Source organism: Chelonoidis abingdonii, chromosome 1 (assembly GCF_003597395.2).
Source record: "Chelonoidis abingdonii isolate Lonesome George chromosome 1, CheloAbing_2.0, whole genome shotgun sequence".
In the NCBI taxonomy this organism is placed as follows: domain Eukaryota; kingdom Metazoa; phylum Chordata; order Testudines; family Testudinidae; genus Chelonoidis; species Chelonoidis abingdonii.
This window is the reverse complement of record NC_133769.1, coordinates 292,228,967-292,241,088: the sequence shown is the minus strand read 5'-3', so window position 1 is coordinate 292,241,088 and position 12,122 is coordinate 292,228,967. Positions and strand designations below refer to the sequence as shown.

General features: G+C 49.0%; 1 protein-coding gene across 3 annotated transcripts in view; it reads right to left on the bottom strand.

Annotated features, from left to right (window-relative positions):
* The window catches only part of TBC1D4 (TBC1 domain family member 4), a 183,099-nt gene extending 174,978 nt beyond the window's left edge, over window positions 1-8,121 (bottom strand). The window contains exon 1 of one of the 3 annotated variants that reach the window (XM_075061544.1): window positions 6,987-8,121. In XM_075061544.1, the coding sequence (XP_074917645.1) occupies window positions 6,987-7,457 (471 nt within the window). In that variant the 5' untranslated portion in view covers window positions 7,458-8,121. The remainder of the gene's footprint in view (window positions 1-6,986) is intronic. The other 2 variants (XM_032799889.2, XM_032799887.2) reach the window with 2 other exon arrangements.
* Window positions 8,122-12,122: the final 4,001 nt, after the last annotated feature.

The following is a 12,122-nucleotide window of genomic DNA, read 5'->3' as shown; positions in this document are numbered from 1 at the left end:
GACGGTGCGGGCAGTGGTAGTGGGAAAGGTGTGGAGCCCCTGAACGAGAGAAACTATCGATGTGTGAATCTTTGAGGGGGCAATCTGGCTGTTGCTCGATTCGGAGTCCAGCAGCTGCTCCTATGAATTCTATTTCCTGAGTTGGGAGCAGGATGGATTTGTCTAGATTGATGATCAATCCTAGACGAGAGAACAGGTCTTTGATGAACTGTACGTGCCCGGTCACCTGGGCCTCGGAACCCCTCGAATCAGCCAGTCGTCGAGGTAGGGAAAGACATGAATGTGGCGACGACGGAGGTAGCCGCAACTACTGCCATACACTTGGTAAAAACTCGAGGGGCGAGGAGAGACCGAAGGGCAGAACCGCAACTGGTAGTGATGACGGTTCACTACGAAACGAAGAAACCTCCTGTGCGGTGGGTAGATCGCGATATGAAATATGCGTCTCTCATGTCGAGAGCAGCGTACCAATCTCCGGGATCAAGGGAAGGAATGATGTTTCCCAGGCACATCATGCGGAACTTGAGCTTCCTGATGTACTTGTTCAGAGCTCGCAGGTCTAAGATGGGGCGGAGACCGCCTTTCGCCTTGGGAATCAGGAAGTACCTGGAATAGAACCCTCTGCCTCTCATGGCCTCTGGAACCTTCTCTATGGCCCCCAATGCGAGGAGTTCGAAACTTCCTGTAGGAGGAGTTGCTCGTGAGAGGGGTCCCTGAAGAGGACGAGGAGGAGGGTGGGAAGGCGGGTCGAAATAAACTGAAGACGGTAGCCCGCTTCCACCGTGCTGAGGACCCAGCGGTCTGATGTTAGCTGGGACCAGGCAGGGAAGAAGCGGCGAGGCGGTTGGAAAACTGAGCGGGATTCTGGGGAAATCGGTACGGTGCTCTCGAGCGCACCTTCAAAGCTAGGTTTCGTCCCGCTGGTGGTTTGGCGGGACCGGAGTTGTTTACCCCTGAGGGCCAGACTGGCGTCTACGAGAGGTCCTGCCTCTATGCCTGGAGAAGTCTTGTCTCGGCCGAGTGGGGGTAGAACCGTCGGGGCTGGGGACGGAAGGGCCGTCTTTGAGTTTGCGGCGTGTGCATCCTCCAACGAGCGCATTATTACTCGATTGTCTTTAAGACTTTGGAGGCGAGGGTCTGTCTTCTGAGAGAGAAGAGACCCTGGCCGTCAAAGGGGTAGGTCCTGTATCGTGTACTGGACCTCCTATGCGGTAACCCGGACGCTTTGCAGCCACGGAAATACGCCTCATAGCGACCCCTGATGCAAGAGTTCTAGCTGCAGAGTCTGCTGCATCTAAGAGATGCCTGAAGGGAGGTCCGCGCACCTTTTTTCCCCTCCTGCAGGAGCGCGAGAACTCCTGGCGGAGTCCTGTGGGACAAGGTCAGTAAATTTTCCCACTTGCCTCCCAAGTGTTTAAAACTGTAACGGCTCAGTAGGGCTGTTGATTGGCGACTCTGAGCTGGAGACCCCAGCAGAGTAAATCTTCCTGCCCAGGAGGTCCATGCGCCTGGCCTCTCTAGACTTGGGCGCAGGGGCTTGTTGGCCATGCCGCTCTCGCTCGTTGACTGATTGGACCACCAACGAGCAAGGCGGAGGGTGGACATAGAGGTATTCGTACCCTGTGGACAAGGACCATGTATTTGCGCTCAACCCTTTTGCCGTGGGGCACCGAAGCCGGGTCTGCCAGATTGTATCGGCTCGTGCCTGGATGGTACGAATGAAGGGGAGCGCTACGCGTGTTGGGGCCTCCGCCGAGAGGATAGTGACCACTGGGTCATCCACCTCAGGGACTTCCTCTACTAGGGGTAGGTTTATATTTAAAGCAACCCGTCATGTAGTAGGTCTGGTGAGCCCTGAGGTCGATAGGCGGTGGCCTGATGTAGATGTTCCCGCCACAGCCTCGTCCGGGAAGAAGACGACGAGACTCCAGGGATCAAAGGGTCTTGAAGAGACTCCTGGTCCGGTGGGCATCTACGGCCTGGTCAGGGTGAGGTATCCCGGGCAGGGAGCTGTTCCATAGTGTCCGGGAGGTGGTCTGCTCACCGTGGACTCAGGTGCCCTTCGGTCGGAGGGAACTGAGCGAGGCCGGTGCTGGTGATGCCCCTGGCTCTGGTGGTAAGTTCACGGAGTCCACAAGGCCACTGCTGAGGGCCTTGAGTGTCCGAATCCCATCAAGACGCCAAGTCGCCATGGAGGAAACGGATGGTTGGCGGGTTGGCCACGGCGGGGGAGAGATCTGATGTCCTCTCTACGGCCAGGTGAATCACATCCACGTGGTGCCAGGGAACGGTATGGAGTCCCGCCGGTGCCGTGAATGCGACCGGGACCCTACCAGCACGTGCCAGGAGATCGACCGGTGCCCGGGAGCCGCTGTGCCGAGATCAGCTGCGACACGTGCGTGCCTGGAGGTCAACGGTCCGGGACCCTCGTGCTGGGACCGTGCTCGTGACGTACGGTGCCGGGAGCGGTGCCTAGATCTGAACGGCAGCGGTAATGCCTCGACGGCGATCGGGACTGTTGAGCGGTACCGGCGAGTACATCCCCGGTACGCTGAGGTAGACATGATAGGTGGTACGGGACTGCGAGCGGCCGCGCGGATCCGGAGTGATGGTGAGACCGGGACCGTCTGGGTGACCTCGATGCGAACGGTCCCACGGTGCCGGGAGAAGGTCTCACAAGAGCCGGCTTGCCCAGAGATTGTGGGACCCACACCGGCGGTGCCGGGGGTCGAGCAGCTCAGGCTCCTGTCATCGCAATGAGGTCTCGTGCGGCTGAGAACGTCTCCGGGGTTGAGGCACAATGGCTCAACCGCGCAACGGCCGGGGAGCCAATAGGCCACCGGACTCGACGACCTTTCCGAGGCCGGAATCAACGGTGCAACAGACCTCGAGGCCGCGGCCAGAGTCGGTCCGGCGTCTTTTGTGGGCAAGCGCTCTGACTGCGGGGCTGGTGTAGGATGCATCTGTCTGTCAGGTGGGAGTGCCCAGACACTCAGACAAGAATCGTGCGGGTCGACTGTGGGCATCGGCCGGCAGGCCACGCACGGTTTGAAGTCCGGCGACCCGGGCATGAGCCCGGTGCCAGGGTAGGGACGGGCTAACCCGCGATCCCTACTAACTAATTACAAACAACTACTAAAGTGCAAAACTAACTACTAACTACTATTTAAAGTTGAACTATATACAAAATTCAAGAGGATACGAGTGAATGCTGGAGGTGAGACAGATAATCTGCGCTCCACAGTTCCAACGAGACAGAGAGGCGGTAAGAAGGAACTGAGGAGCAGTCGGGCCGGCAGGGGTATATATCAGGCGCCATGGCGGCGCCACTCCAGGGGGTGCCCTGCCAGCCCACCAAGTGTTGCTAGGGTAAAAGTCTCCGACGAACGTGCACACGGCGCACGCACACCTACTGGAATGGATATGAGCAAGCACTCGAAGAAGAACTTCTAGTTTCAGCAGTTGCGAAGAAAACATTCCAAATATAAAGTGAGACAGTGCTGTCATCTTAAATACTCAGATAACTCCATGCCTCCTAAATTATTCCCAAGTGAAAGCTGTGTGAAACTAACAACTCTGCTGTTCAGTAGCCAGCATTTAAATGAACAAGAATCCTAGTCTATTTCAGTCAGCTGTTTCTTTGGAAAGTCATTAGCAGTAGCAAGTACTGAAGCTCTTCTGAAAGAGAAGAGAAGAGCAGCAGATTTTTTCCTTCCCAAGCCCATCAATCAGAAGGTTCTAGGACTCTTCCCACTCCCACTTCCAGCAGCCCGAGAGCAAAATACTGAGCCCCTGCACAGAGGCCAGGCACAGAAACCCTGTAAAAATCTCAGTATTCACCATCATGCTGACAGCTGAGAACTTCTGGGCTAGGCTTCTTGCCAGAGCACTATCTCCGAATCCAGGTAGAGCCCTCCCTCCACCCCTATATTTTTCAGATCTGCCTTAGACTAGTGGGTGTTTCAAATGACACCCAGTGACATTTTTCAAGATCTATCTTTAAATCTTCAGCAATCGTAAATAACCTTGCCAGATCTCTGCTGCAGTACAGAACTGGCCTTTATGGAACAGGTGCTTATGACAACATTTGTTACAAAAATAAAAGGAAGGAGAAAGAAAGAAATTGTACTAGTGGTACTGTACTTCTGAAATGGGATTCTGTGAGTGGGGAAAAAAACTACACTGCCAGAACTGGGTGAAACTGGCAAAAAAAAAAAAAAACCTTTACATGTGATTGTGCACCCTGAAATTTAATTTGTTTGTGTGGAATTTCTAGACCACTGGTGCAGGTGAAAAATCTACAAAGGCTATGTATTCAAATATACACTTTTTTTGAACATTTTACTGTGAGCGACTGCCGTTTGTTACAACATGGGGCGGGTATGCCTCCACCTTCGAGAGGCTGTATGCGCTAACCAGTGGACTGACCAACAGGCTGGGAGCCACTAGCTTCCATGTATCATTGTTTGGTCTTAACTACCATACTAAGCACTGCCCTCTTGAAAGTCAAAAATTACCATTTTACCTTTAGAGTTCATAGAAAGTTGGTTACTTGACTACACTAGTGGAAAGACTACGCTACACTCTGACTCCTTTCCTCCACTCCAGAGTAACTTGACCTGTTGTTCACACTAACAGTCAAACATTTACAGCAAAAGCAAAGAAGTCTTGAAATAGGAGCATAAAAAACTGTTTAGGGTAACGTACACCATAACCACCACACATCTCAACTATTCCAGAGAACTGTGGTCGTATATTCTACCATCTTCTGATAATATCCTTGCAGTTTCTCAAGTGTAGAACTTGTAATTCTAGGAGGAACACTGTGCTTTTCCAGGTCAGCAACTCACACCTCATTCTCTTCGCTCAGAGCTACGGTTAACTGCGTAAGACCTGCACAGACTTGGCAAATAATATGTTAGCTCAATCTCTCTCACTGGCAGCAGAACTGGGGAGGGAGACAGCTTTCTGCCTGATCTCCGTCACGGCAGGCTGAAGCTATTAACATGCTTGAAGTCCCACAAATCATAAGGCTGGCCCTGTGTCTACGTCAGTTAGTTTTATTCTTTGTCTTCAATGCCAAAACTAAGTAACCTCCAACTGGTAATGAGTTTTATTTTTCAGTAAGTGATAACTTACAAAAAAATCTTACTTCTAGGATATATCTTAAGATGATACATAGTCAAAAGTGGATAAGTGTTTTATAGTAAAACTTGTTTCTATTAATAACTTCCTCCCACAGTATCCATTCTAATTCCCTAACATAAGAGTGCTTTGCCTATATATATATTTTTTAAATTTAATTCTGTGTTTTTTTCTGGGGAGTGCAGTGGAGAATCTATAGAGAATGATCAATGAAAAGTAGCATCCAAAATGCGAATGAAAGAAATAAGATCCATGCATACATGGAATAATACTGAATGAATATGTTACAACCCCCTACTGTCCCCATTATTTCCCTTCTGTCCCTGTAATAATAGGACCAGCATCGACCTATATAGGGGATGCACTTAATGATTCTGATTTAGCATTCACTCAAGTCAAAGAGAATCTTTCTGTTGACTTTGATGTGTGCTGCATCAAGCCCTGTATACGAATTAGTATCATGTATACACCTACACTGCTCCACATTAACTACTTCTTTAATCTTGGGCACCTAACTTGATGAAACCTAAGTCAGTATTCTAGAACCTTGGCAGTCAGTTGTTTTACACTCCTCTCCCTCTCACCCCCTTGCTCCCTTCACCTCAAAAAAACATCTGTTCAGTAGCTCTAGATGTGTTGATTAAATGGCTTTGATAGACTCCAGTGCATATAACCAGTCATATTCTCTCCACCTCCATATATTTGTGTAAACCTCTGGGGGAGCTGCTCATGTTGCTCAAATAAAATACTATCACTGAAAGATTGCTTTCCTGCCATTACCATATTAACATAATTACCAGCTCTACTTGTCAAGGATGCTGTTCCCCACATGATCAGCATAGCCAGGAGAAAGGAGTCCTCTGTGTATTATAGATGCAACAACCAAAGCTTCCTACAGAGCCTGCAAAAATACATACTTTCAGCTAGCTCTTTCAGTTGGCACCAGCTCAACAATGTCCTCTCCCAGATATTACTTCTTTTATAAACACTCCTGAATGTGCCTGGCACAGCCAGGTATCTTTACCATGACTTGAAAGAGAAATATGGCCCTATTGTCATTTATGGTGGTCTGTAAAGAGCAGACAGGGCATATAGTGCTGGCTATTCTGCTTGTTTCTAATGCCTATGCCATAGATTAAGGACAATTTAAAATACATTAAATATTTTTACTTCTCTTCAGAAGCAATTGCTGTGGTTACCACAGTGATGTTATGTTATCACGAACGAGACCAGGTGATCCAGGAGAAGGAAAAGGGTGAGATAGTCCACTCTTTGGAGGATCTCATTATGAAAAGGTTGAGAAGCCCTGAACTAGCTCATGGGCATGCACTACATTACGGAACAAAGTAGATACAAAGTGTTCTCCCAACAACCCTCAACATTATGAAGCCTGCTGCTCACCTCTTACCCCAGGGTGAGCTTGGTGTAAGAACCTGAACTATGATTCATACACACCAAAATGCAGAGTTAACCAGAACCTTTTGTGAACAGTCCGATATTCCTTCCACTTTAGACACTGAAGCCTTTGAAAAGACCCTCTACCCACAGCCCCCTGGAAAACCTCTCTTTCCCCAGTCCCCTCTATTGATCCCAGGGACCCCGCTCAGAATACCACTGCCTAGATCTCAAAGCGCTTGGCAAAGAAGCCATAACTATACCCTTCTTTTCTCTATTATCCTCTTCGACAGCCCAAGTGCCCATATACTAGTGGCGCCTGAAGGCGCCCCATCTCTACAGTCTCTGAAGAGCAGCCTCTTTATTCCCCACCACCACTGGGAGAGGCTCCCACCACCTTATTGTCCCCTGAGAAGCCTCCTACTCTGGGCAGCGCCAGCACTTGCCTGGTTGGGGTCACTGGCCCGGAAGACGTGGCAGGCCACCTGCGACTCGGGATTGTCGGGCTGCGCCTTGATCAGGTAGGCGAAGTAGGTGAGGTCGTGGCTGTTGTGGATGAAGCGGGAGATGTGCTGCGCCTTGTGCTCGAAGATGAAGACGGCCGGGTTGGCGCTGGCCGGGCTGCCGCTGGAGGTGGCGGGGACGCAGCGGAGGTTCGGGGAGCCCAGGAGCAGCAGCACCTCCCGGGCGGGCACCGAGCTACCCAGGGGTCCGCCAGGGTCCAGCCTTTGGCTGCGCCTGCGGATCTCGGCCATCAGCCAGGGGAGCATGGGCAGCGTGGTCCGTCTGTCCAGGCAGGACCAACCTACATACCACAACTTGAAGCGCTTCTCCCCCACCGCCCTCCCCGCGAGCTGAGGCTGCGGCTCCGGCTCCAAGGGGTGAGGGAGCGGCTCATCCTGGCCCTTCTTCTCCATGCTAAGTCCCCTGACAGCAGCCGGGGGGTCCAACGTGCTGCGGAACAGCCTCCAGCCGCTGACCCGGCAAAGGGAGAGCGGCCCCCAGGTGCAGTCAGAGGGGCCTAGGCAGGCACAGCTGATCCGTGGAGCGGGGACTCCCTAACCGTGCATCCTGCTCGGCTTCCCCCCGCTACACTGGCAAAGCAGGACTCTGCGGGAGGTGCTGCTGCCCCTCAGCCTTCCTACGCCTGAGCTCGCGGCTGTCACACCCCCTCCGCCCCGCCTGGGCGGCTGCAGCTGCTGCTGCTGCAAGGTCCCCGGCGAGCCCCGCTCTGCAGGCACTGGCACGAGCAAGCAAGCGCTGTTACTCGCTGCTATCCCGCCGCCACCGCCTAGCTGGTGCAAAGCCTCCGCCTCCCTCCCCAGCCATGCGGGGTCAGCACCAGTCCGCGCGCAGAGGAAGGGAGGGGACTGGTTCTCCCTCTTCCTAGTGGCTCTGGGGTGGAGGGAAGGAGCTACGCTCCAGCCGGAGCTCTCCATTCGCCCGCCCCATAGTCAAAACAAAACCAAACGTGGCCTCTCCACGCCCCCTGCGCCACCGCCTCCTGGCGCTGCGCTTCCGCCCGCCCCGCCAGGTGTAAGAGCAGGCTCGGCTCCGGCTCCGAGCGCGCCCTTCCTGCTTCTGCATCTGCACATGCTCGCGTTCCGCGGGCAGCCCAACGAGCATGTGTGAAGGGCCTGCACATGCCCACCAGGAAGGAGAAGCTCCTGCCTTTTACCAGCTCTGTACTGTTGCCTCAGCTCCAGTGAGGCTCGGCTTCCCTGAAACCCACAGGCGCAGGGTGGGAAGGGAGGGACAGGCGAGAGCTGGGATATGTGGAGCGGGGGAGAGCTGAGCTGAGAGGGAACGGAGCAGATCCGAGACGTTGCAGGGAATAGAAGAAAAAGATTATAAAAAGATGTATAGGCTTTAAAATCTGGATCTCTATTTCCAATATTGGAACCGAAAACATCAAGAGCGATAGAAAAAATATAATTAGATTCAGGCCCCAATGCGGCAAGTTGAGCGGTGCGGAAGGATCCCTGAGCCTCATGGATCAGGGCCATGCTAACTATCTCCTTGTCCCTGAACAGTTTCCCCCGCCTCCCCAGCATTAATGCGACTAATTGTTTTGTTTGCAGTATTGTAAGACTTTCCTTTGCACACCCCACACAGTAAGAAAAAGATTTTGCTGCAAAAACGAACCCAGCCAGTAAAGAACTGTACATAATACAGCACCATCTCACTGTTGAGTGATTTTCAGGTCAGATTTTTTTTCTTAAATATTTTCATTTTTGTGAGTGTTGGATTTTTTTAGGCTTAGTTTTCTTGTTATAACGATACCTCTTTTGATGTCAAAGTTGCCACCTACTGTAAATGTTAATTTTTTTTTACCTGAAGACACATACGGACAATTCCTTTTCAATCCCATACCACCCTTGTTCATGACACTGAAATATTTTTCTTGACTATTTCCTTTTGTACATATTTGTGGTATCAAATATCAATAGTTTCAGGCCCTAGTTAGTGTAATGGTTATCATCTTGACCAACACAGTTGCTTGAACCAGGAACTTCTGGAGCTGAAAGTTTAAGTGTCTACAACTTGAGTTGAAGAAGCAGTCTTTAGTGCTGGGGAATTCACCAGTCTTACATCCTCTGTGACTCAAGGACATGTAACATCCATTGAGCAGTGGATTATTTATTATTTGCATTACTGTAGTGGCTAGGAGCCCTAGTCAAGGACCACTTTGTGCTAGGCACTGTTCAAATAGAACAAAAAACAGCCCCTGCCACAAAGAGCTTGCAGTCTTTAAGACAAGAGACAACAAATGAATACAGATAGAGGGGAGTACAAGGGAACCATAAGACAATATTGAACAGAACTACAGCTAATCAGAAAGGGAGAAGGCAATGCTAATAACATATATTAGAGAGGTAGCAGTGTTAGTTTGGATCCACAAAAATGAGGTGTCCAGTGGCACCTTAAAGACTAACAGATTTATTTGGGCATAAGCTTTCATGGGTAAAAAAACAAACAAACCACCATTTCTTCAGATGCATGAAGTGAAAATTACAGATGCAGGCATAAATATACTGACACATGAATAGAAGAGAGTTACCTTACCTGTGGAGAACCAGTGTTAACAAGGCCAATTCAGTCAAAATGGATGTGGTCTACTCCCAATAACTGATGTGGAGGTGTCAATACCAGGAGAGAAGAAATTGCTTTTGTAGTGAGCCAGCCACTCCCAGTCCCTATTCAAGCCCAAATTAATAGTATTAAATTTGCAAATGACATATGAATCTAATAACACATGAATCTCATTGTTAAAATATAATTCCAAAAGTGGCTGAGACTGGAAAAGGTGCCTCCTCCAAGCAGCAGCAAATCATACCTCCAGGAAGTCTTTTCAATTAGGAAAGCAGAAACTGCAATTATTATTGTTTGCTGGTTTTCCCAACAAAATAGCATTTTGTATTTTAGATACAATTATAGATAGGGTGTGCCTTTCATCTCCTAAGGACATGCTCCAGTTTTATTGAATGTTTCTCTAAAGCAGAGGGTGAAGACATGAGGAGAACTAAAAATATGTGAAACTTGAGACTGAAATTCTGGGGTTTATTCTAATGTGTGCGTGTGTGTGTCTTGGTACAGCATCTGTAAACTAGCCAGAAATTTCTCTTTTTATTACTGTTGCTGCCCACTTATGTAAAGCTATTTGTTTTAATGTTGCATTTGGTTGACTTGCTTAATGTGATGTTAGATTTAGTTATTTTGATCCACCCAATTTATTTTTAGTGCTAAATTCTTTATAAACCTATATACATTTACATAATTATCTCAAAAGTACCAATGTTTAAGTTCTCAACCTTTAATCCAGCTACCATAAAGTTTCAGTTTTCAAAACCACTCCTTTCTCTTCTCAACTTCATTCTTTTACACATCTTTTAGTATCTAGCCAGGCCCTTTCCTGGGCTTTGCCAATGAATGTTTAGATGGTGCAGCCAGTGATGCAATGATGAGTGACAGGTGCCACTTAATAAACCTGTCTCTCCAGGAGAAGCTCCAATGATTTCAGGCAGAGGAGTGCCTATGGGTGGAGTAGTAGTACCCCCGGGGGGGAAGGAAATGTCCCCAGAAAAGCAGATGAGCCTGAATTTTGTTGGCCAACGGTATCCACTCTATTGGGACCATACCCATCTAAAGAAAAGGCACAGCTGCAGATGCAATAAGGTGGGTGCTTTCTTCAACTCAGAGCAGTGTTCCTGCTAGAAACTGCAGCAGGCCTTGACCTTCATCTTGCAGTTGGAATTCTATAATTCTTGCCAAGAGAGAAGGTGGAGGGCCTATAGCAACCCCTTCCTTCTTTGTTTTCTCTAGGCATATGCGTCGAGGGTCTGTGTTCAACGGTTGCTCTTCAGGTAGAGAAGGACCCAGGTGTTTGGCAGTGGCTCAGATCTCCAATCAGCCCTACTTAGGGGTGGCCTGCTTGCCCAATCTGGGGAAGACATTAGGAATGGTGGGTTAAAAAGCTCCCTTCCAACTTCTTTCCAGGCTCTAAACTAATCAGTGCTTACTGCAATGTTCGTACTACGTTAACCAGACTTGAACTGGAAGATTGTGAACTTTGGAAAACAGCCATAACTGATAGAGAACTACATCAATTGGGCATTGATATTACAGCTCTCAGTGAGACAAGGCTTTCAGAAATTGGATCAGAGAAATGATGACTTCTATTCATCTGGGAAACCTGACAATTAACCAAGGATACACAATGTTAGATTTGCTGTCAAGAAGTCTGACTTCAGTGCATGTGCCCCTCTGGTACCTATCAATGAGAGGATCATGCAGCTGGATACAAACACAAACTCAAGAACCTGACTCTTCTGTCCATTTATGGCCGAACATTGATTATTCCAAATAGCAAAGAGATGAGTTTTAATAATTTGTTCCAGCTGAGAATAAGATGTTTGTTTTTTCCAGGGACAGACTCGCTTGTGTGGGTAAGAATTGGGAGCACTGGGGACACATCATTGGTCAATACAGCACAGTTAGCCGCAACAAAAATGGCCGGCTGTCCTTGAGCTTTGTGCCTCTTGTGAGCGGATAGTCTCAAACACCTATTTTGCTAGCAGGTAGCAGCAGCCACAGAAAGGTCACATAGAGGCACCCTCACTCAGCACACTGGCATCAGCTTGACCTCATCCTGATCCGTCACAGAAACATTTGTCAAGTATTGCATGTTTGATCAATGCATAGTGCTGATCGTGACACAGGTTATGCTCTTTTGGGGCCAAGCTCCAACTGCATCTTAAAAAGATCTGTTATGCAAAGCAAAAAGTTAAACCTTGCCTCAACATCACTAACATGAAGGATTCTGATACTTGTGTAAAGTTTCAATGTGCACATGAGCTTGTTTTTGAAAATGATCCACCTGATTCCCCTGATTTTGACATCTTGTGGGAAAATTTTAAGAATAAGACAGTGGCTACTGCCAAGGATGTCTTTGGCACAACAAAGAAAAAATATCTTGATTGGTTTGCAGCATCTGAACATCTGCCGCTCCCACTTATAGAAGAGAAAAAGCAAGCTCATCTAACTTTACTTCAACAACCACCTAAGGCCAGAACTCTCAAGTT